General features: G+C 28.4%; 10 protein-coding genes across 10 annotated transcripts; 5 read left to right on the top strand and 5 right to left on the bottom strand. All coding sequences in view use genetic code 12, as the record gives it.

Moving 5' to 3' along the window:
* Positions 1 to 3,114: 3,114 nt before the first annotated feature.
* Positions 3,115 to 5,814, top strand: KGF54_004464 (uncharacterized protein; the record flags this gene model as incomplete). The annotated part of the gene is made up of 2 exons (XM_051765165.1): positions 3,115 to 3,123; positions 3,706 to 5,814. 2 exons carry the CDS (start codon positions 3,115 to 3,117, stop codon positions 5,812 to 5,814), a joined length of 2,118 nt encoding a protein of 705 aa, XP_051618506.1.
* Positions 5,815 to 6,096: 282 nt separating this feature from the next.
* Positions 6,097 to 6,614, bottom strand: KGF54_004463 (monothiol glutaredoxin; the record flags this gene model as incomplete). The annotated part of the gene is made up of 2 exons (XM_051765164.1): positions 6,097 to 6,510; positions 6,570 to 6,614. 2 exons carry the CDS (start codon positions 6,612 to 6,614, stop codon positions 6,097 to 6,099), a joined length of 459 nt encoding a protein of 152 aa, XP_051618505.1.
* Positions 6,615 to 7,128: 514 nt separating this feature from the next.
* Positions 7,129 to 8,352, top strand: PIR32 (Pir32p; the record flags this gene model as incomplete). Its single annotated transcript, XM_051765163.1, has 1 exon — positions 7,129 to 8,352. The coding sequence occupies one exon, from the start codon at positions 7,129 to 7,131 to the stop codon at positions 8,350 to 8,352; it is 1,224 nt and encodes a 407-aa protein (XP_051618504.1).
* Positions 8,353 to 8,490: 138 nt separating this feature from the next.
* KGF54_004461 (phosphatase PAP2 family protein) lies at positions 8,491 to 9,876 on the bottom strand (the record flags this gene model as incomplete). Its single annotated transcript, XM_051765162.1, has 1 exon — positions 8,491 to 9,876. The coding sequence occupies one exon, from the start codon at positions 9,874 to 9,876 to the stop codon at positions 8,491 to 8,493; it is 1,386 nt and encodes a 461-aa protein (XP_051618503.1).
* A 142-nt stretch (positions 9,877 to 10,018) lies between these two features.
* On the top strand, positions 10,019 to 10,687 carry KGF54_004460 (uncharacterized protein; the record flags this gene model as incomplete). The annotated part of the gene is made up of 1 exon (XM_051765161.1): positions 10,019 to 10,687. One exon carries the CDS (start codon positions 10,019 to 10,021, stop codon positions 10,685 to 10,687), a length of 669 nt encoding a protein of 222 aa, XP_051618502.1.
* A 605-nt stretch (positions 10,688 to 11,292) lies between these two features.
* Positions 11,293 to 11,814, bottom strand: ATP7 (F1F0 ATP synthase subunit d; the record flags this gene model as incomplete). The annotated part of the gene is made up of 1 exon (XM_051765159.1): positions 11,293 to 11,814. One exon carries the CDS (start codon positions 11,812 to 11,814, stop codon positions 11,293 to 11,295), a length of 522 nt encoding a protein of 173 aa, XP_051618501.1.
* A 784-nt stretch (positions 11,815 to 12,598) lies between these two features.
* KGF54_004458 (uncharacterized protein) lies at positions 12,599 to 15,487 on the top strand (the record flags this gene model as incomplete). Its single annotated transcript, XM_051765158.1, has 1 exon — positions 12,599 to 15,487. One exon carries the CDS (start codon positions 12,599 to 12,601, stop codon positions 15,485 to 15,487), a length of 2,889 nt encoding a protein of 962 aa, XP_051618500.1.
* Positions 15,488 to 15,797: 310 nt separating this feature from the next.
* On the top strand, positions 15,798 to 19,728 carry KGF54_004457 (PUT3; the record flags this gene model as incomplete). The annotated part of the gene is made up of 3 exons (XM_051765157.1): positions 15,798 to 16,689; positions 16,746 to 16,888; positions 17,221 to 19,728. The coding sequence occupies 3 exons, from the start codon at positions 15,798 to 15,800 to the stop codon at positions 19,726 to 19,728; spliced, it is 3,543 nt and encodes a 1,180-aa protein (XP_051618499.1).
* A 1,323-nt stretch (positions 19,729 to 21,051) lies between these two features.
* Positions 21,052 to 21,834, bottom strand: KGF54_004456 (uncharacterized protein; the record flags this gene model as incomplete). The annotated part of the gene is made up of 1 exon (XM_051765156.1): positions 21,052 to 21,834. The coding sequence occupies one exon, from the start codon at positions 21,832 to 21,834 to the stop codon at positions 21,052 to 21,054; it is 783 nt and encodes a 260-aa protein (XP_051618498.1).
* An 88-nt stretch (positions 21,835 to 21,922) lies between these two features.
* Positions 21,923 to 24,295, bottom strand: MEF2 (Mef2p; the record flags this gene model as incomplete). Its single annotated transcript, XM_051765155.1, has 1 exon — positions 21,923 to 24,295. The coding sequence occupies one exon, from the start codon at positions 24,293 to 24,295 to the stop codon at positions 21,923 to 21,925; it is 2,373 nt and encodes a 790-aa protein (XP_051618497.1).
* Between the last annotated feature and the right edge of the window lie 1,089 nt (positions 24,296 to 25,384).

Below are 25,384 nucleotides of genomic sequence, written 5' to 3'. Positions count from 1 at the left end.
CTTTTTTTAGATGAAGCAAAGTCCGTGACTTCTGATTTATTGTCGGCTAATTTGAAAGAACTGCGGAACTGTAATTTATTGTATTTATTATGTATTTCGTTCGGTTGTTAAAAATTAGTGGTAAAAGAAATTATTTGTCATTGATTTTAATTTCTGGACATGTCTGAAAAACTTAAGCGATTACATAATAAAAAATAATTTTAAGGGGGTGATAATTCTTTATAGATTCTTAGTAGAGCTAAGCCTACGAAAAATTTTCTTCATGGAATTAGATTCTTAGAAAAAATTTCTCTTCAAATTACCATTCATAGAAAGTCAAAATTTGTAGTAAAGTATTAATCACTATTTTTAAATTAATTAATAGACACAACTAATGGAATTGGTGTAATAAATAATAAATTATTCAATCGAACTTTCCGCACATAGCAATACACAAAATTAATTGCTCGTACTAAAATTAAAATTATCAATTCCACTTTGCTGAAAAAGAAATTTTGACAGCTTTATCCCCATGGTGTAAAACTAGAACAAGATCTCACTTTCCGTAGAATTTTCTTGACTAGATTGCATAGTTGATCTGGTTATGGTAGTTGATGACCAAGTACCTAGAAAAAAAAGGAGTAAACGGCAAAAATCTGTCAAAGTTGTGTCAAAATTATTATATTTTGTAAAGAAATTATTTGTATCATATTACATTATTTTACATGTACTTTTTTATTGTTAAAAACCAAGAAAATATTTTAACTGTGTGAGATAAATTTTTGATTTCTGATCAGGAGATTACATAAAAGTATGATAGAGTAGTAAAGTAAAATTAAACAAGTTAGGCACAATGTTAATGGTGATAGCAAATGACTTAAAAAATCACAGTCTTGTTTTAATGCTAAATATAATATTATATTATAATTTGTTAATAATATATCAAATACTTTACGAAAATTTAAATAAATGCAAAAAAAGAAGACCCTACCTAGAGGAAAAAGTAAAAAAGTAAAATAATATTTCAAGATAACCAACAAACACTATCTAGCAAAATAACAAAGTGATACAACATTAAATGTTACATAATAGTAATAAATAACATACGATACGAATTTTGGTTTTGGTACAAACTTCGTAATATTGTCAAACAATAATTCTGCTATTATCTAGTTAACCATTTAATTAGTTAACCATTTAATTGAACAAAATCAGAAACAATAACAGTATTACAAATTGAAAACTTGGCTTAAGCTTTATTCGTAAGTTATTATAACATTGTGAGTTATTGTTTGTACAAACAAATTAAACCCTCATCATCTATTGTATTTATTTATAAATAAATAATAATAGTAAGATCAATATTTTAATATTAAAATATTTATTATATTGTTACTCTTCACTATGATGTAATTTTACATCTTTTTTTTTTATTTTTCAATCTATTACTAATTTTCTTTAGTAAGAACAAATAGCACACAATTAATTTCATTTGAATTTGATTTGGTTTAGGTCTTAAAACAATAGCTAGTCCGATATCTTTATCAAATCAACAATACAATTAAATGTAAACAATTATATACCTATTCTATAATTAGAAATTTTAAATAATTTAATTGTTTTGATTTATTACAATTCTTCGAGCATTGATACGAAATTAAACTTTTTTTAAAAATCTCTAAACAGTATTGATAAAAGAAAGTTTAGTTATATTATAGTTATCTATTTTAATATAATTACATCATATATTGAATCTATTAAATATTATTTTCTTACATTTTATTTCTATACATAACTTATCTAATCTTTGCATTTCCTTTCATTTCCTGTAATAAATTCCTTTACACATGTCAGACGTTTCATAGTTGAATTAATTAACTGCAAATACAAATTTCTATATATAATACATTGATTTACTTACTTAACTGTAAGTATAAAATATTAAAAAAGTATCTTAACTAAAAAAGTTTAAATTGAAAACAGAAATATTTACGTGTACTTTTCAATTTTATTTTGGAGTAAGTACACTACTAACTAAAAATTTCTTATATGTACTAATTTATATGCAGTCCGGTATAATATTATTTTTATTTATTTTTAGTTTTTTATTTTTATTTTTTTATTTTTTTTTATTTTTCTATTTTGAGGGGAAATAAAATTTTATTATTTATTTTTATTTTATTTAAGTATTATTTATTTACTTACTAACTTACGTACTTATAATAGTTAATAAATTAATTATAATATAAAGTACAAAATAAATCTCTTACTTTTTAATACAGTTTTAATTTTTATACAACCAAATTTATCATTAAATTTTTACAACAACTTTTTTTCATTAATTTATTTTAAAATTTCAATTCAATTTCATTAATAATCATACTTGTAATTATTAAAATTGTATTAATTAATCAATTAATTAATTAACTTTAAACATCAATTTTTGTAATAATAATAATAAATAATTGTACAATTATATAATAAAGTTTCAGTATTTTGCCAAATTATTATTTAAAAAAATCTTGATTTTTGAATTATTTACAACATCAATTTTATTTCAACGATTCATATATTATTAGATTAACAATTATATTTTGTATCACATTAATCACTAAATAAATCACTAACTGACTTTTAAGATTAATCAACCTACAAGTTAAAAATCATAACAACTACAAAAATAAATCTTTAATATCGATTTAATATTATAATATAATTACTATGCCAATAGTAGAGGTATGTATATTTTTACTTTTTTTCTAATGATTTCATATGAAATAGAATTAATTAATTAATTAATAATATCAAATCATCATATACAAAACAAACTCAATAATTTTAATAAATTCATAAATTAATTCATATACGAATAATTAAGTATTAGAATACAATTCAAAAGTTTATTTAAAGATTCCACAAATCTCATTACTTCAATAGATTAGAGATACAATCTTTACTTATTAGTAAATAGAGCAAGTGCATTTGTTATTTGAACTTGAAAATGAAGCAGTGAGTTCAAAGATTATTATATACAAGAACATGCAGTACATTAAAAGTTGGGTCATTAAATCAGCAGTTAAGAACTAAAACATAGATGAACTTCAATTGTTTTACTTACTTTAAAATATCATCATTATGTTGAATGTATTAAAAATTGAAAATAATTAGCAATTCAGAAAATTTATTAGTGAGATTTCAATTTTGTGTTTTAAAAGTAAATTTTTTGACTTCCCGAAGAAATTACACGACCATTTTTATTAATAGGAGAGGAAAAGAAATTCTGATTAAAAATTAAATTTAATTCGTGTGAAGATAAGAATATTATTATATAACTCAGAATTTGTATTAAATTATTGATTGTTATTATGCATAAAATGGTAACTTAAAAAATTTATTATTAAAGGTCTTCGGTAATAAATAATAATTTATTAAAATTTCCAGAAATAGATTTTATATTATTGATTTTCAGTTACGAATTTTTAATAAAAACACAAGACTTTTTTATTTTAATATTGATTCAAACAAAAGATAAAAAAGAAAAAATTTTATTGATAAAGTTTTGTTTCATATTGAAATTTTGAATATTATATAATCAGATAATTTTCTGTTCTATTTTAATTTTCAAACAAAATTTTTGATGATTTATAGATATTATTATTAATTAATTATTTAATTTCAATTTTGATAATTCATATATACTAACTATTATTCCTTCCTTTTTAATAGAATTTCAAAAAATTATTTAATAATAATAATAATAGTAATCCAACAACTGCCATAACGAAAACTAACATTACATCACATTCATTAGATAAAAAAAATCAACCCCCTTATCATTCATCACCAGATTTTTTTGATTTAAAACAATCAAGTAGTACTGAAGATAGTATATTATCATCAATAATATCCAATGATAATAATATTAACAACGACAATATGATAAATAATAAATATACATTATCGGATCCAATTAATATTACGAATTCAACAACCACCACTACTCCTATCAAGAAGAATATTTCAACTGCATCATTTACATTTGATTCATCATTAAATGAACTATATCCAGATTTACCAAATCAATATAAATTAATTTGTGTTTTAGGAGAAGGTGCATTTTCTACAGTTTATACAGCTATTGATTTAAATCAAAATAAAATTGTTGCAATAAAAATTATAAGTAAATCACATTTAACTTCAAAACAATTTCAAAATATTAAAAATGAAATTAAAATCATGAGAAAAATTCATCATCCAAATGTTTTACAATTACAATGTTCATTTGATACTCAAGATCACTGTTTTTTAATTTTAGAATATTGTAATGGAGGAGAAATTTTTAATAAAATTATTGAATATACTTATTTTTCAGAAATATTATCAAAACATATTTTCAAACAATTACTTTCTGCTATTGATAATTTACATAGAATGAATATTGTTCATCGTGATATAAAACCTGAAAATTTATTATTTAAAAAGATTCCATATTTCCCAAGATCAAATGAAGAATTCAAAACCACTTTAAGAAAATCAGATGATGATGGTAAACAAGATGAAGGAGAATTTAAAACTCATATTGGTGGTGGTACCATAGGTACTATAAAATTAGCTGATTTTGGATTAGCAAAACAATTAATAGATGATGATCAATTTAAGGTTGCATTAAAAACTCCTTGTGGTACTGCTGGTTATACTGCTCCAGAAGTTATAACTTGTAACGCTAAAAATTACTCCAAAAAAAGTAAAAATCAATATTCAAAAGCTGTTGATATTTGGTCTTTGGGTTGTTTCTTGTATACTATATTATGTGGGTTCCCACCTTTTTATGATGATGATTCTCAAGATGTTACAATGAAAATCATTCGTGGTGAATTTGTATTTTTGCAACCTTGGTGGGATGAAATTAGTGATGATGCAAAAGATTTAATTACCAAGATGTTGAATGTAAATCCAGAAAAGAGAATTACTATAGAAGAAATCTGGAATCATTCATGGTTGAAAGATGAACAAGAAACTGAAGCAACAAGTTACTTCCAACAAAGTTATGAAGTTGATCATATTGAAGATATTAATAATGATAATTTAGTTATTCCAATGTCAAATCAACCTTTATTATCACCAAGAGCTCGTGCTATAAAAACAGTTTTTGATAATCCAGCAATGTTAGGAGAAACTTTTAAAGAATCATCATCGCAATTTATAGAGAATATTGAAGAAGAAGATGATAAGGATCTGGAAAGTGAAGAAGATGAAGACGAGGATGACGATGATGGAATTAATGTTGGTGGAGATCACTCAACTTTTGTTCGTACTCCATTTCCAAAAGAATTTAATCTTCAAAATATTTTCAATGTTGATAAATCACAAATCAAAGTTCATGAAGAAGAAGATGATATTTATGATGATGAAGTTAGTGAATTAGATGATGAAATTGCAAGTTTACAATTAACACCAAAATTAATTACAAGATCAAGAAATAATAGTTTAGCAAGTTCAACAAAAACTTTACAATTTCCATCAACAAAATTATTAAATGATGATATAGATGAAGAAGATTATTCAACAACAAATTCAAATTCTGATAATGAAATTTCAGAATATCAAACAAGATCATCATCAATAATAAGTGGTATTAATGGTGATTATAAATTTACAATGAATTTAAATGATTCAAATTTATTATCAAGAAGAAAATCATCTATAAAAAGATCAAGAAGTACATCATGTGGTAATAACAATTCCACAAATACAACAACTCCATCAACTATTTTAAGTAATGTTGGTACAAGTTCAGGACAGATTCATACAGTTAATGAAATAGAAGGTAAATAAAAGCTTTAAAGTGATTACTATTTTTTTTTTCATACATTTTTTATTCAATTTATTTACTCGGGGAATTATTATATAAATATATATATTTAAGTGGATATTTTAACTATCCATATTGCATCAATCACACATTTTGATTGTGTATTATAAAAATTAGGAAATAGGTTTTATAGGTTTTCAATTCTAAATCAATTACGTTTAATTATCATTTGTAAGAAATATCTCTCATTACATTAAAACATCTACTTAAAAAACCTTCTATATACACAAACAAACAAACCATCCTTAATCTCTATTTGGTTTAACATCAGCAACTTTAACATCAATTACTTCATCATTTTCAGGAATTAAAGCACCTTCTTTTTCTAAAAATTCACTTAATTCACCATTTTGAGCCATACTTAAAATAATATCACAACCACCAACAAATTCTCCATTAACATATAATTGAGGTATAGTAGGCCAAGAACTAAATTCTTTTATACCATCTCTTAATTCAGGATCTTCTAATACATTATAAGCAGCAAATTTTTGTGGATCAACTCCTTGTTGACCTAATGTTTGAATTGTTGCTTTTGAAAATCCACATTGGGGGAATTCTGGTGTTCCTTTCATAAATAATACTACTGGTGTTGTATTTATTGCTGTACTTATTGCTTCTTTTATTTCTTGACTTATGAATCTTGTTTGTTGAAGATTCTTAAAAATAAGTTAGTATTTGAAAATTTGAATTTGATAACTTTGAGTGGGATACTTACTAGTCTAGAACTAAGCCTAGTATTAAATAATGCTCTTTTAAACATTTCTGAATAGGTTGGGTATTGATTGGATTAGTAATATTTGATCAATAGTGTTTGATATTATGATAATGATTTTCTTAGAATATCAAATTTGGTAGTGTAAGATGGTCAAATATTTTATGTAATCAAATTTTAGTTACATTTTATTTGATAATTGTGAAACACTTTTTTTACAACCAAATTAATATTTCACCAACAATCAACATGCTTCTCATTAAATTACGAAGTTGTCATTGATCCATTGTCTACCAGAGAGAGATGAATTTGTTTTCTTTAAAGCTGCCTCCAAATATTGTCAAGGCTAATACAATGATAATTGTCAAAAAGATTCTATAGATCTTTACAACAGATCTTGAATCCTATACTGGCGTACCAGAATAACATTAATTGCCATCAATCTTACTAGATCTGATTATTATAGGCGTTACAAATAATTGCTTATTATAAATATTTCGTTTTACACCAAGATTTTTCAATTCAACTTGTCAATCAACTTCTTTCTCAAAACAATTTAAAAATGTTAATAGCTCAATTAATATTATCATTTACTATCTTATCATCCATAAAAGCATATTATGTCCCAGCAAATGGAGATGATTGGACACAATTCAAACCAAAAGCAAATTATTTACCAGGATGTTTTACAAGTTTACCTTTTAAATTTGGAATTGTAGTAAATCCATATATTTTAAATAATGAAGGAGAATTATTAGAACCTGAAATTACATCAATTACAAGAAGTTTAACAACAAGTTTTGTTACAAGTTATGTTACTGCTGCTCCAAAACCAACTAAAACTAAAGATATTATTTTACAACTTCAAGATGGTCAAGTTCAAAAAGTTAATGAAGAATTATGTGATGATAAAGAATTAAAAGATTTGAAAGGTAATGATTCTAATCGTTATAAAGGTAAGAATAAAGGTGGTGATTCAAATGGTTATTATTCTGATGATTCTGGTAGAGGTTTTGATGATTATGATAGACAAGATCAATTCAAAGGTGATAAAAATTACAAGAGTGAACCACATTATGATGATAGAGACAATGATCAACTTTATGATGATAGACATAATGGTAAACAATATCCGAATGATGACAGACAAAAAAAAGGTACTGGTAAACACAGAAAAGGTGATGATAGACAAAGTAATAATGATTACCGTGATGGACATTACGTCAAGAGAAATGTACATGATCTTGGAGGAGAATATAAAGATAAACCATATGATGAATCATCAAAACATTATCATGATAAACATTCACAAAATCATAATGTTGATGATTATGCATTTGAAGATACTAAAGATTTACATGATGAATATAATGATTATTACCCGGAAGAAGATCGAAAAAAATCTCATAAAAAGCGTCCTTCAAATCATCGTGGTAAATATGATTATTATGAAGATGATGAATTTCAATCTCCAGTTTATTCAGTAGCTTGTTATACTAGTGCAACATTAAGAATGTCATTACATGATTCAATATTAAGAGATTCAGATGATAGAATTGGATGTATTGTTTCAGGTCATCAATTTCAATTTGATGGTCCAACTCCACAACATGGTGCTGTCTATGCTGCTGGTTGGTCAGTTACAAAAGATGGTCAATTAGCTTTAGGTGATTGTACTAAATTTTGGCAATGTGCTTCTGGTCATTTTTATAACTTATATGATCAATCAATTGGTTTCCAATGTCATCCTGTTACTTTGGACGTTGTGGAATTAATTGAATGTTGAGGCAACTAGCATCAAATCTTGTTCTCTTTTTTTAATAGGTCTTCTTTAGTTTAACTAAATAAACAAGAAAAATTTCTCTAATTTTGGTGGATTGTAAATTAATTAATTAGTAATACATTAAAATTCTATAAAACTCTATTAAGCTAAAGGATCAAATAAATTTTGTAATTTTGTATTTCGAAATAATCTCATTCCCATTGTACTTCCATTTATAAAATCTCCATTATTTCTTGCTTTATTAAATTTAAAATCAATTTCACTTAAACTTTTATTCCAATTTCTTAATAACGTCCAAGTTAAAATAGCATAAACTAAACCAGCTAGAGAATCTATTCTCCAATGATGATCAAAATATAAATCTGCCCACCATTGACCTAAAACATTTATAATAGATAAAAGTTTAAACCATGACCATTTAGAATAATAACATACAAAAAAACAAATTAAACATGCAAATGCTGAATGTAAACTTGGAAATGAAGCAAATTTATGTGGTGTTGCATAATATATGGCTTTATGTAAAAAAATGGAGAATTTTTTATCTTCTGATGCTTGTCCATCACTGTATATCATATCGAAAGTAGGTACTTTATTATCTCCATAAATTTTAATAAACATTGGTGGGGCATTTGGGAATATTAGATAAGTCAATATTAATGCGAAATTTTGAAAACCTAAACAAAATGTAAAAACTTTAAATGCTCCTGGGGCATGCCATATATAAAGCCAAGTTCCAATCATTGGTGGTACAATAAAATGTACTGGGACATGAAATATCCATGCAATTATGTTTTTTGTTTTATAAATTGGTAATTTGAAATTATATAATATATTAAGGACCACCCAAGCACAACATAATAAAATTATGGGTATTTTATTCCATTTATTTGGTTTATATGTATCATTTAATGATTTAAAATTGTAGTAGTATTCAGTCGGTGAAGAACTAATAGGCGATTCAAAAATTTCATCTTCTTCTGTACAATTTAAGTCACTTGATGGTGATAATGTTGTAGAGCCGGAGGTAGATGTTGATGCTCTTGAACTTTGATTATTAAGTAATGTTGAAATTTGTAAAGGTTTTAATTGTAAGTAATTATGATTTGGTAAATTGAATAAATCGTCATCTAATTGTGGTGTATAATAAAAATTATTAATAAGGTAAGCCCCAAGACATGTTAAAATCAATCCACTAATAGAACCTATTGGTTGTTGCCAAATATCGAAAAAATATGGATCAAATCTATAAAGGAATTTATAAAATATTTGATTAGTTGGTCTTGGTATATAATTAACTGATGCTGTAAACAATATACATCCTAAAACAAATGCAAAATTAACTCCAAATTCTTTACTAAATTCTTTTAGCGTTCTTTCATTTAGTACGGCTTGTATTAATTTATTGTTTAAAAATGCTATAAAATTTAAAAATTTGATTGTGAATTGTAATAGTCGATAAAATATTCGTTTTATTATTGGATGTATAATTATTAGACTACGTCTTAGTAGTTGTTTTATCAGCATTATTATGTTGTGTTGTTTTGAATTTGAATTGATAGCTGGTTAATCTTGATGTTTCTTCATTTCTTTTTTTTCTCTAACATTTTGTTTATCTTTTTTTTTTTTCATAAGATATTTTTTAAACCTCGAGTAATTGTATGATTGCATGAAAATAACTAATTTAATTGATCATATACAATCAGATAATAATGAGATAGAACTAGAAATAAGTGATGGTAAGTCTTTGACAATAAAACCATTGCAGTCATGTTTCATATTAGTTGAGAATCGGTCTAATTTACAATCATTTTTGAAAAGAAATAAAAACGTATTTGATCAAAATTCATTAAATATTACAACTCAAAAATTAAAATCAACGGCAACAAAATTATCAGTTAAGTCAATAGGAGATTTACTCAATCAACTACGTGATATCTCAAATGGTGTCCATGGTATTCTAGATTTTCCTCAGCAATTGAAACTAATAAAGATCAATAATTTATCAGATTTTTATTGGGATCTACAAATATTGAATCAAAGAAATTTCTCAAATTTTGATTTAGATAAATTTTATTCAAGCAATGAAATATACAAAGAGCTTGGAATTTTGACGAAGAAAATTTATGAGAAATATAATTGCGCTATATTAGTTTGCAGCTATGATGTTTCATTTGAAAATGGTTTGAATTCAGATAAACCGTACTACTATAAATCTGAAATTCAAAGATACTCAAAATTACCTACTACATTTTTGGAGCTGTTTAGTCATTTCCTACATTTCTCAACTTCAATAGAAGAGTTTAAAAGAGATGAGAATAAATGGAATTTAGTGTGAAAATTCAAATTACATGAACACGGATATTATGTTCTGCAATCTAGTCCATCATAAATGAGTATTCACATATGTTATAGATGTCATTGTTTTGCACGTAATACTATTGATGATAGTGTAACAACATATATCAGAATTAGCATTGGCTATATTGAACTTTGAATACACGAGTAGACCGTCTTTTCATCAACCTGATTGAAATTTTACTACTCTGATAAAGGAGTGGTTTACTTAAACTCTTATCACTCTACACACATAGGATAAAGACATAAAATCTGATTAATTTTGATAGTTATACTTTTTAAGGTAGTTAAGGTAGTTTTGTACATGACTTTTGCTTCTGAAACAAGACTGCATATAATATATTCAACTTATATACATTTATTTAAAGATTAAGAATATTACTCTATAAAGCAGAGCTATACACTGTGTATTATATATTCTTTTTCCTAACTTTTGAAAAGGAGCACAGTCATAGTAAGATAAAAATTTTTGCTGACTCGAAATTTGTAACTAAACTAGAGATTGGTCCAAGTAATTCAGCACAAGTTTACAGAATAATCTTATGACATCAATGTATATTTTTTAACTAAACCCCTCTAAAACATCTACATAACACTCAAGTTAGGGAAAGCGTCACTGTTTGGTACATTCCATTTACCACGTTTAACCATATAAGTAACTTTTTCATCTAAATCTGGTCTTGCAGCAGCAACATCATCAACAGTTAATTGATCAAATGGTCTTGAACTTTCAATATCTTTTAATGTAGCTTTTAATTCAGCAATTTCTTTTGAAACTGATTTTTCAGTTAATTGAGCATTTTCAACAGCTTTTTGTTCAAAAATATCAATATTTTTTAAATTTTTTGATAAATCAACTGAAATTGGTTTAAATCCTTGAACTGCTTTTTCAACTTCATCAATGACTTTTGTATTTTTCAAAATTGATCTATAATGATTGAAATCTACTTCAGTTGGTTGACTTGATAAATCTATGTAGTTTTTCTTAGCTTCATCGTATCTTTTTTTGAAAGCAGTCAATGAAGCTGCTGTTTCACCAGTTAAACCCAAACTTTTAATAAGTCCAGCAAAATTGACCTTTTTGGCGGCTTGTTGTGAAACTGACATATTTATCTTATGGTGGAATAGGTATATTTATTTGTGCTTAGTTTGTTTCTCATATATTTGATGAATTTTTTTTTCTATTGATTGGAAAGATTATTTTGGTGGTCATGCTACCAATTTTAACCATAGTTAATTAACCGATTTTAAATTCACATACAAATTTATCCAATAATATTACATTGAACAAATTACACTACTAAACATTTACTATGTGAAATTAAGTATATTTGTTTTTATTTTTTGCAACCATTAGACACCATCATCAATGATCTATCTCAAATGTTTATCAAGGGGTGATACTAGGCGTAGCTACTGATACCTAAGTCAATGAAAAAAATTTCAAACAAAGAACGAATTTTTACAACTCCAAAGTCCATTCATTTATGAGAGTTTTCTTGCTTGATTGCTTAACTTGCTTTGAAGAATGAGAGTAGACTGAACAGAGCTAGGAATCTCTCTAGTAAACCTCTTGCATCTTCAGTCCCGCAAATTGGCACTTTTTTGGTGTTTTACCATCCGAAAAACATATTTTCTGTCTAAACTAGAGCTCAACTACAAATCTGGAAAACCTAATAATCAAACCTAATCAATAGAGTTAGCTAGTAGATAAAACAGTCTCCAACTCCTTATTAATGTAGTCCAGATTTCAAGCTTTGTTTTAAGCTTGTACAATTCCATATAAAAAAAGTGCTGCAAAAAAAATTAAACTTTGTCGCACGAGAAAGTAAATCAAAAGAGAATCAAAATTTAAGTCCGAAATATTTAACCGATTGATTTACAACCAAAAATGCTGAAACTACAACAAAAGAACCAAATGAAAGGTTTACAACAATTTATAATAGAATTGAGAAATTCAAAAGATCAAGATGAAGAATATAAGAAAATTAAACAAGAAATTAGTAATATACATCAAAAATTTCAAGGAACATCATTAAATGGATATCAAAAGAAGAAATATATATGTAAATTGATGTATATATACATTGTGGGAAATTCAGATATGGTTGATTTTGGATTGAAAGAATCATTTGAATTGATGAATTCAACAAGTTTTGGAGAAAAGAGATTAGGTTACCTCGCGGTGTCAATATTCTTAAATAATGAAAATAAAAATAGCAAGAAAACCCTATTTACAGCAAAAGAGCATTTGAATCATATACTAGAAGAAACTCATGAATCATTAATACGGGATTTACAGTCTAGAGATGAAGAAATCAATTGTTTAGCGATTCAAATGATTGCAACTTGTTTTACTGCTTCGAATGTAGTAATTTATGATAACGATTCAAATTCTTCAATTTGGGTTGAGATAATTGATCTCGTGTATGCATCTGTAACATCACCATTGAATAAGCCAATAGTTAAACAAAAGGCAGTTTTAGCATTAATTTCATTATTGCGATTATACCCAGAAGTTATATTGAAGAATGTCAATTGGATTCCAAGACTACTTAAAATTGTGGAAGAATCGGAGGATTTGGGAGTAGTTACATCAATTGTACCATTGTTAAACTATATATTAAATTTAAAACCAGAAGTTGTAAAATCAGTGATACCTTCAATAGCTCATAGACTTTTCCTGGTGGTTTTTAAAAATGAATGTCCACAAGATTATTATTATTACAACACCCCGGCTCCTTGGCTTATTGTTAAGTTATTACAATTTATAGAGAATTGCTTTTTAGTTACTGATTCAGACGGTAGTTATAAAATTACACTTGAAAATATAGATCAGCATTCCATAAATGAACTAAGACAGGTGGTTTCGAAATCAATTCAAAATGCTTCTCAACATGTTAAAGGTTTACCAAATAGGAATTCACAAAGTGCAATATTATTCCAAGCTGTTTCTTTGGCGGTGTTTCTACAAGCTTCACCAGAAGCAATCATTGGAGCATCAAATGCTTTACTTATGTTGATAAATTCAAATGAAACAAACACTAGGTATTTGGCTTTAGATGCATTAATCAAACTAACAGCAAGACTGGATTCATCATATTTATCAACAAAGGATAAATTCACTGAAACTTTGCCAATATATATAAGGTTATTAAATGATAAAGATATTTCTGTAAGAAGAAAAGCTTTAGATTTGTTATATACTATTTGTAATAGTGAATGTTACACCACTATAATTAATGAGTTATTAAATTATTTCCCGCATACAGATTTACAAATGAAACAAGAACTTGCCATTAAAATAGCGGTTTTAGCAGAAGGATTTGCAACTGATTCCATATGGTATGTAACGACTATGTTAAAATTGTTATCAATAGGTGGTGGTACAAATTCAAATGGTGTTGGATTTATAAGTAATGAAATTTGGGAAAGAATTGTACAAATAGTGGTGAATAATGATGATATGCAAATACAAACTTGTAAAATAATCGTGAACTTGTTAAAAAGACCATTTAATAATCATCAATCAGCGCCAATTTCAGAAAATTTGATAAAAGTTGCTGCTTTTATATTAGGTGAGTATGGAGATCAATTAGAAGAAAATGGGGAAACAAATATTCAAACTCAATTTAAATTGTTGTTTGATGCTTATTTTGCAGTATCAGTTTCAACTAGAGCAATGTTATTAAGTTCATTTTTAAAGTTCTTGGTAAAATTTCCCGACCAAGAGTTTGTTCCTGAAATTGTTGATTTATTTGAAATTGAAACACTGTCTTTGGATTTGGAAATACAAACTAGAGCTTTTGAATATTTAAAACTAGCAACGATAAATAATGATTTTAGATTAGCCAAAACTGTAGTTAAAAAAATACCTGCATTCAATCAAGAAGAAAGTCCTTTAATGAGAAGATTAGGTGTTACAACTCATCCAAGCTTAAAACGATCAAAATCTTTAGTTATGGCTCAAAATATTAAATCCAAACCACAAAAAGTTGATTCAACCTTAAGTAGTAATTGGTATTCAGGATTTCATAGAATGCTACATTTTGATGCTGGTATATTTTTTGAGAATCAACTAATAAAAATAACCTATAGAATAGTGAAAACTAATTTTGATTTATCTATAAAGTTTATAATTTTGAATAGTGCTGGAAAAACTGTTGGTGAATCAATTACTGGATTAACTGTTTTAAATCTTGAATCATTGGCAAAACAAAATGATCCAAACTATTTGTTAAGTATTAAACAATTACCAGAGGCTAATGTTGTTGATAAAACATCCATGGAAGTAGATGTTAAAATTAGAGGTATTGTTGAATCTAAAGAAAACCCAATACTTTCCTTAACTTTTAAATGTGGTGGATCATTCAATCAACTCAACTTGAAATTTCCAGTATCAGTTTTGAAAACTTTAACACCTACCGCTTTGAGTAGTTATGAAGAGTTTGAAAGAAGGTGGTCACAAATTGGTCAACATCTAGGTGTAGAAGGGGAAACTTCTTTAACAATTCATTTAAATCATAGACACGATGAATCACAAATTAGTAGGTCCTTAACAAGATTAGGATTTGCAGTAGTTCAACCACCCCTTTTACCCACTAATATAGATATAAGTGGAGTTGGAATCTTACATACTCAAAAATCAAATTATGGTGTATTAACAAAATTTTTAGGTCTTGATGAAATTGGGAAGGATTTGAGAATTATTGTACGTTGTACCGGTGGTGGGGTTGCAGAAATTATTGCAAATACATTAAAAGAAATTCTTGTAGGTTGAGTAGATTATATAAATTAATTGATAATTCCCCACTGAAATCAAATTCACCTTTAAATTAGTATTACCTTTTTGGTACAGTAACACAAATAGCCTTTTAATTAACTCCAAATTTTTGTGTCATGTTTTATAGCTACCAACTTGACACTTGAATTACCTAAAAAGGTAATTTTTTTTAATTTTGCAACAATATAATTGAAGATTTAAATCATTGAATTCTAAATCAAATAAATACTTAGTAAATTCTTTGAGTTAAAGTTTTTCCAAGATGTTTTTATAATCTTATCATCAACAACCTTAACCTTATACCAAAATGTTTGAAACTAGCCGATTTTTGTTGTTAATATTTTGTTTGATAAACTTTATAAATGCAGCTCCAGCTCCAGCTATTGTTACAGTTTGGCAAACGGTTACTTCAAATATTATAACACCAACAGGATCACCAGCGACCCAAACAGCTGCTTTAGCTGCTCAACAACAAGCTGCACCAGCCACAGCAGTAGCAGCTTCAACATCAACCGGTAGTTTTTGGAATAATTTAATAAATAGTTTGGGTTCATCCTCATCTTCATCATCAAATGCACCATCTACAAGCTCAGCCACAAATTCATTGTCATCTTGGTTAAAGGGACTTTTAAATAGTAATTCAGCATCAGCTACACCAGCTTCCTCATCATCAACATCATCAGGTGGTACTTCATTTTGGGATCAATTAGAAGATTATTTTGCTGGAAATTCGCAAACTCAAGTTGCAGCAACTACACCAGTCACACCAGCATCAACAGCAGCAGCATTACCACTTGCAAATACTAATACCCCAATTTTTTCACAAGCTTTAACTTCAATTGCAACTACTTCATCATTAGCACAAACCCTACCAACTTCATCCTCAACCTCACCATCTACTTCATCATATATAAAACCTTCAACTAGTTCACTGACTTCATCATCGTCAGATGATCTTTACGCAGCTATAGATCAAAGTCAAGATGTTGATGCTTCATTTGCTTCTGATATGATAGACCTTCACAAAAAATATAGAGCAATTCATCAAGCCGGTCCATTAAAATGGGATGTTGATCTTTACAATTATGCCAAAAACAATGCTGACAACTACGACTGTTCTGGAGTTTTAACACATACTCATGGTCCTTATGGTGAAAATCTTGCTGCTGGGTTTGAAGGTGCTGAAGATACTTTCATGGGTATGTTTTTTTAAATTGTTTTTTTCTCAAAACTTTTATACTAACGTTTTTTCAAGCTTGGTACAATGAACCTTTCGACTACAACAATCCTGAGAAGTACTATAATCACTTTACCGCCTTAATATGGAAGTCAACACACACCATTGGTTGTGCAAAGAAATGGTGTGGTGATGGGCCAAATCAATGGCGAAATTACGTAGTATGTGAATATTCCGATTCATCTCCAAACATAATAGGGCAAGCCAAAGATAACGTCTTTCCAGCCATATCTTAGCAAGTCTTTTGGGTTCAAAAAATGTTGAGAGATTGATTTATTGATGTATTTAGTTCTTGTTTTAATTTATTTTATTACATTTTGCAATTTTGCAGCCTTTTCTTTTTGTGTAACTAAAACTTTCTCCTCTAAAAGACAAAAAAAAAAAAAAAAATTTTTGAAATCATACATAAAGGAGTTTAGATTACGTTTTATTATCTAGATAATCAGTTCAAAATAATTATATTTTACAATAGTTTGTTGCATTAATCATCTAGCGTAATATGAACAATGATATAAATAATCAACTAAAAACAGAATCATCAATTGAACAACCAGCAATTGAACAACCAGCAGAATCGTCTTCCACAGACTCATCATCAGATAACAATAAAAAACAACCAAATGGTCGTCAAAAACGTTCAACGTTAGCTTGTATAAGATGTAGAACTCGTCATATAAGATGTCCCGGAGGTGATCCATGTAAAAAATGTCAACTCGCAAAAACAAAATGTGAATATATAGAAGCAGATAAAAAAATTGTGGTATCAATGAAATATTTATCAAGATTACATGACGATATTGCGAGATTAAAAAAAGATAATGCTATGTTAAGAAATAATTTAAAAGAACTAGAGCAAGAAAACTCCGCAAATGAACCAAAACATCATTTTTCACCAATTAATCAAATACATCCACCAGTTACTGGTTCTGGAGTCGAGGTAATAAATCCCTCACTTGATAAATATGGTAGATTGATACAGTCAAGGACTGGAGAGAGATTTTATGTTGGTTCATCATCAATGACATTGTTTGGGTTGGAAATTCAAAATATGGTACCACCAACAAATACAAGTTTATTACAACAAAGAGCAAGTTCTGAAAGTGGTAGTACAAATCCCTCAACTCCAATAAATTCACCAAATGATATACGACTGCATGAGCCTAGAGAGAGTAAAATTTTGGAAAAAGAAGGTAATGCTTATAAGATTACCCTTACGAAAACAAATACAAGACCTGGATTGTCCATGAACTTTTCATTGCCTTCTTATTCGTATGCAATGTTGTTGGTTGATACGTTCATAAATTATAATGATGGATGTTTTTATTTCTTCAATGAAGGACTAATTAAACAGTTTTTAACTAACTTATATGGTGGAAAAACTGAAGAGAATAAAAAAATTTTAAGAAGAAACTCACCAATTGATAGAAGTGTAAATACAAATGAAAACACAATCAAAAAAGATATGGATGACGAAACTATTTTAGAAACTATTTGGTTTTGTAAAATTTTGCTTATTTTTGCTAGTGGAGAAATGTATCTAGGTACAGAATCAAACACTCATGCCAGAAGACAAAAAATGGAAAATATGAAAAGAAACAAGAGTAAAGAAAAACATACTTTACCTGGTGCTGGTTTTTTTTATCAAGCTTCTGAATTATTTACTGGATTGTTTGCTTCTGGAGCTATTGATAATATCACAAAAGATGGTGGTATTGAAGTTATGTTATTATATGCTTTTTATTTACAAGTTGCTGATTGTACTATTGCTTCATATTTTTATTTTGGATTAGCTTTGAGAGCAGCATTGATTTTAGGTTGGCATGTAGATGCAGAAAAGGAAAATCTCAATAGGTTTGAGTTGGAACATAGAAGAAGAATTTGGTGGACTGTTTATATGTATGAGAGAATGTTATCATCAAAAGCAGGTTTACCTTTGAGTTTCGCTGATGATTCTGTTTCTACGGAGTTACCAATAGATTTCAAAATCGATTTAACGGATTTTCCAAAAAATGAACATGATGTTAGAGGTTATTATATATTCCCTCCGGCGGATTATATTAATAATTGTGTCACAATAACTCAAATTAATGCAGTGATTTTGTCTTCGTTGTATACAAAACAACCAAGTTACAATATCTTACCAATTGTTTCTGATTGTGTTCAAAGATTAGTTGCTTGGAAAAATACATTACCAAGGTATCTTAGTGTTGATTTTTCAATTGAAGATCCAAAAGTTTCTAGGTTGTTAGTGAATTTAATGACTGAATATTTCCAGGGGGTTAATTTGGCTGTTAGACCGTTATTGTTTCATTTTGCTTCAAAAAAATTTAGAGAATTACATTTCCATCAAAATGATAATAAATATATTGATTTGACGAAATACTCCAAAAACGTGCTTAGTTTATTAAATTCTTCATTTCAAGCATCAATAAATACTATAAAAAGTATATGGTCATTAATTCCTGATAATATGGTTGCATTATTTGGTTGGATGGATAGAGAATATCTTTTTACGTCAGCATCAACTTTAATTTTATTTAATGCATCATTTGGAGTTCATGAAGCAACAAAAGATCATTTAGATCATGCTTTGATTTTGTTTACAAAAATGAAGAAATTAGGAAATTATCCAGCGGCTTTGAGAAGAGCACAACTACTCAAATTGATTAAAGTTTTAGACTTTAATGGAGTTATGAATGAACTTCTCAAGAAACATGATGATGAATATGTAGAACCAGATGTTACTCAACAACCAGAAGAAAATTTACCAATAGCATTACCAAACACGGAATTATACACAAATGCAGATCTTACAGGTATTGAAGGATTAACTTACCTCGATGAAGAACAAAAATTATGGAATGAAATTTCAAATGAAGCGGGTTGGTTGAATTTTCATACTGATCCAACCACCACCAATGAACTAGATAAAAATTTTTACTTTAATATGGATACTCCAAATGGTTACTCCGATATAATTAATAATGATTTAGGATTATAGTAAATGAATTATGAATTATGAATTATGAATAAAATGACTTTAAGGTGCTCTTATTGCACTCTGTTTGTAACGTTTTTTAATAATGTATGTAGAAACATCAATTGCCATTCAAATGCAAACAATGAATATCTCAAACAATTTCAGTAGTGGACTTTTGAAAATAGATTACTCGATTCAACTTACATTTAAATCTGCTGTTGATTTTTAATGACTATGGGTTATTTCGCAAAAAATAGCGTTTTGATTATCATTCCTTGATACACCTTAGTAGATTTTGCTCTGCTTTAAAAAAGTACTATATCAAATACTTTGGACACTGCAATATTGACTGTTACTTGGATGTATGGGTTGGTTTGGCTCATGTGCTTTCCTCATTCAAAAAATTTGGTCTTTGTTTCGGAGTAAGAGCTTGCAAAATTATCTTGTTTAGGAGTAAGAGCTTGCAAAATTATCTTCATAATCAAAGGTACCAAAAAATATTCAAAAACCCTAAGACCCGTATTACCATTTTACTTATCGAACTTACTACAAGACAATCTGAGCAAGACTTTACTATACTTTTTGAAGTTAAAGCTTAAAAGTGTCTGGCTGCAAAATAATTTTGTCAAGACCCTTACATCAATAATTAGGAATGCGATAATTACGTGAGAAAAAAAAAGATCAGAGAGAATATCTTGGTAAGCTTTTATAAATGCCTGTGTTAAATAGAATTACCCAGTCTAGTTAGATTTTCTACCGAAAACGAGCTTCCTTCGACAGGTTTTCAAATCTACCGTGGAGATAAGTTAGTATTATAGAAATTAAAAAAATAATCAACCTATAAAACTCTATTTAAAAATCCCATCAATTTGTGGTAAATTTCTCACATTCGCTTAGTTTGAGGTTTGTTTTGACGACGATCCGTGGATTGTGATTTGAAATAACGATATATGAATCAATGAGTATACTAGACAGCTCCATTTAAACTTTAGACCAATCTTTGATGGTAATGTAAATACTTCGCTTGCTGGTTTATAGTGTTTGTCTCAAAAAAACTAATGAATAACAATCAGGATCTTGGTCTATGAATAGATAACACTATATTGCTATCTACAACATTCCATCAAAAAGCATTTTCCGATAGCATGGTGTTTCTATCAATTGATAATTGCAGAATGATTTGTAGTGTAGCATTTTTTTTTTTTTGTTTTATGAAATTAAGATCATATAACACTATAAAAATTTTCCACTAAAAATGTTTGTTGATGAAGCAGTAAACCTCCAATAACTCAAAACAAAATTCATTGCGATGAACATTAATTAGTAACCAATAAGTGATTTTGTTTAAAACATTCCACCAAAATCATTTGTTGATAGTGGTGTATTTCTCTCATTCGCTTGTTGTAGAATCTGTTGTGGTGATAACGTAGGCATAAAACTTGAACTACCACCACCAAATCCAGATTGAAAATCATTGGCAGGAGTTTGAGAATTGAAATTACCACCAGAACCTAGTAAAACATCATCCAAAGGTTGTGGTTGTGGTTGTGCTGGAGGAGGAGGTGGTGGAGCTTGTTGCTGATTCTGTAGTGGTTGTTGTAGTGGTTGCTGTTGTTGTTGCTGTTGTTGCTGTTGTTGATGTTGTTGTTGCTGTTGTTGCTGTTGTTGTTGTTGTTGCTGCTGCTGCTGCTGCTGCTGCTGCTGTTGTTGTGGTTGTTGAAACATTTGTTGTCTTTTCATTTCCTCCATTCTCATTTTCAAATGTTGCATTGCATCACTATATAATTCTTGTAACTTCCCATATAATTGATTTAATTCAGGCATATCTGGAGGTGCAACCACGATCGTCGGATAAATGGCAGGTTTATAAAATTGACCACCATGGTATTTTTCATTTAGGTAATTCAAAGTAGCTAAATTACATTGTAATCTTTTTAAGGCATTTGTATATGATTGAGTTACGTTAAATCTATTCTCATTTGACATTTGTTGCATAAATTGGGGATTACTTAACATATTATTGTACATTCCTGAACATTTTTTTATTAAATGAGTATTTATAAGTAGTAAACATGTTACTCTATCTCTATCTAGTGATAATGGTGCTCTATCTATATAATCTTGCATTGGTTGTTGTCTTTAGTTGTTTATTTACAAATATTAAATTTTTTATTTTGTGTGTAAAACATTGGTACTATATACAGGTCTATGAAATCTATGAATTTTTTGTTATTGAATCAATTCTTGAACCAGAAACTCTTTTCATTCCAATAAAAGACATATCAAAAGTAGCTCTGCCTTGAGTTGATGCTCTTAATTTTGACAAATATCCAATCATTTCTTTTAGTGGAGTTTCAGCAATGATGATTTTTTTATTTGAAAGATCTCTTTTTTTTGTGGAGGAAAGTGTATAATCTGGTGGTAAATAAATTCTTTCAGCTTCTTCAACAGCCCAATTTGCAACTTCAATATTCTGTAATGATTCATCTTCTACCGCTAAAATTACCGCATGACATCTTTGAGTCAAATCGTGAGAAACCTCACCTAAATCAGCTGAATTTACATATACTTTAGTTTTCATAATTGGTTCAAAAACCGCAAAGTTGGTGGTGGTTTTGAGTTGTTGAATTGATTGTCTAGCAGCATGCATTAATGTAGGTATCAAGTCTTCTGCTTGATCCACAGGAGCATCCCAAGATTCGATTTTTATAAGTGTTGAATTTATTGTTAATCCTAAATTGGGACCACCCATTTGTAAAGAAGTTAAACACCCATTGATAATTGCTTCTTTTAAATCTTCTATGGTATTGGTACATTTCCATCTTCTTTCTTTAAGGGAGGTGCTAACAAATTCAGAAGCTGCAGAATCTTCCAATATAATTACATTATTTTCATCTTCAAATATATTTGCACCGTCAACACCTTCATAATCTCTACAATTTTCAACATGACTAACACTAATTTTCAACCCTTCTTGTTCCACCTTTGTAGCTGGTTTTACAAATGATTCCTTAAAAGCAACTGCAACTTCTTTTAGGTTGGCTTTTGCTTTCATATCATTTATCAATCTATCTCTAACAATCTCCAAATGTAACTCTCCCATTCCACTTAATACAGTTTGTCCCATTTCTTCATCAACATGTACTTTCAAAGAAGGATCTTCACGTACCAACACGTCTAAACATTTTTTCATGTGAGCTTCATCACCAGCTGTATGTGGTTCAATTGATGAGGTAAACAAAGGTGGTGGTATATCTATCGGCATTAATTTTAGTGTACTTTCCAAAGAACCTACTGATTTTTTACCAGTACTCACCAAAGTATCACCAGTTTGGAATTCCGTATCATACCCTGGTATTACTGCTATATTTCCAGCTCCAACACTTTTAACTTCTTCTGGTGCATCTCCATGCATTATTAATAACTTTCTAATTAATAGTTTTTTACCAGTTCTTGTATTCACGACATTTGATGATGCTGATAATTTACCACTATAAACTCTTACAAACGCCATTGGACCTCTTGTTGCATGGGTCATTACTTTAAATGCGAGACCCACAGTTAAATTATGATCATTATTGAAAATTAACCCCTTTGAATCCATTTTTTTGGGTACTTGTTTTTTTTTACTTTTAATTTCGGGTATTGCTGATTGTATTGGAGATGGTAAGTACTTCACAACTGCATCCATTAATGGTTGTACTCCAATATTCCTGAATGATGACCCACAAAATACAGGAGTTATGAAATTATCAATTGTAGCTTTTCTAATAACTTCATCTAATAATTGAGAATCTATTTTAGTGTAATCTTCGGTTTCTAAAAATGCATTAATAATCGATTCGTCGTATTCCCCTAAAGTTTCAACCATTGATTCTCTAGCATTGGCAAACATTTCATATTGCTCTGGGCCAAAATCTAAAACTTCAATGATTTTCCCTTCATCATCGTTTTCTTTCCATTTTAATAACTTCCCATGTATAACATCTATAACACCTTTAAATTGAAATTCTTGGTCCTTCGATGTTTCAAAATATGGTAAATTACATAATACAACTCTACTTTCCAATTTAGTAATAATTTCTTTGACTGTTCTACTAAATCCAGCTCCTGGACGATCCATTTTATTCACATAAATGATCCTAGGCAAATTTAAGTTACTTGATTGTTTCCATACTTTTTCGGTTTGTGCTTCAACTCCTGCAACTGCATCTAATATTGTAACTGCACCATCTAATACTCGCAAAGATCTTATAACTTCAAATGTAAAATCAGCATGTCCTGGTGTATCTATAATATTTATCTTATTTTCATTCCATGGAATTGTTATAGCTGCCAGTTGAATTGTTATACCTCTTTCTTTCTCACTTGGTAAATAATCAGTTATTGTATCTCCTTCATCAACATTTCCGATTCTTTTTGTTTTACCACTATAAAAAATCATACGTTCCGTGGTGGTGGTTTTACCAGCATCTATATGAGCTATGATTCCAATGTTTCTGGTTTTAGGTAGTATTATATCGTTAACTGTAGAATAACATCTTCTGAGTAGTGTTGAAATTATGCTTTTTGAAGGTCGTAGTATCATTAATGATTATAGTAAAAAATCAGTGGTAGCGAAATTTTTTATATTTTATTTTCTTCTGTTTGTAACAAAATGGTTGCAAGGTTTTTTTTTTTGCAATCAAAATTTTTTTTTCTCCAATACTTTATAAATTTAACAAATGTCAATATAACTTGCTTAATGTAGTGAAGTTAACAAAACTGCGAAAAGAAGATAGGTTTTTGATATATGATCACTTAAAGCGTCATAGCTCCAAATAATGAATACTGTTCCTAGAATTTTTTAATTTTGTTTCAAATTTTGTTTTTTTTGCCTCAAACTTTGTACAAGTTCTGATTTAAAAAATACTTTACTTTAAATTTACTTAAACATTTTGGTCAAATCCACTCTTTCTACTGCTTTCGAGCTACTAGTTACTGTTCCAGTTGATTTTGATTTAAAGATAGTGATAAATATTTTTCAACACATTTCAGCATCAGCATTTTTTAAATCAAGATGATGGAAGCCTAACCATGAGAGTAAGCAATTCGTCCAGCATACAGATGTCTAATGACCTTTGAAGACATCAGATTTAATAAGGGGGAGCTCAGTAAAGGTTTTAGCTCTCTGATACATCTAAAATAGTAAGTTTAGAAGTTTCAACATATAGAATAGCTTGTTTTGGATAATGTAAATTTTACAATTTATCGTAAATAAGCTATTCTCAGTTCCAATTTTGGTGCAAACAAAAAGAGCTCTTGGACTAAAATTGAGCATTCACCGTGCTAGAACAAGGGTTAATGGTGTAGTGGCTATCATGCCTCTTTAGGGATTTTACTCCAGTATAGAGGTGGTCCCCGGTTCGATTCCGGGTTAACCCCGTAAACGTAGTTTTTAACTTACTCGACATTCATTTCTTAAGACTCCAATTTTGATCAGCAATTTCTACATAAACTTATCGACTAGAGTAATTTTTTTGTTATTTTCCTCATTGACAGCCTAATCATTTAAATGATCTTACTCACTACGTCAGACATAGCTTGAGCGCGGGCTTCGTATTGTACAAATAAAGTTTGCCAAGGTTGAGTTGAACGAAATTTTTGATTAAGCCTAAAATCAAAAATTCATATCAGC

Source organism: Candida jiufengensis (assembly GCF_024610255.1).
Source record: "Candida jiufengensis strain CBS 10846 chromosome Unknown scaffold1, whole genome shotgun sequence".
NCBI lineage: Eukaryota > Fungi > Ascomycota > Pichiomycetes > Serinales > Debaryomycetaceae > Lodderomyces > Lodderomyces jiufengensis.
The sequence above is the reverse complement of the archived record's forward strand: the minus strand, read 5'-3'. Positions and strand labels throughout refer to the sequence as shown.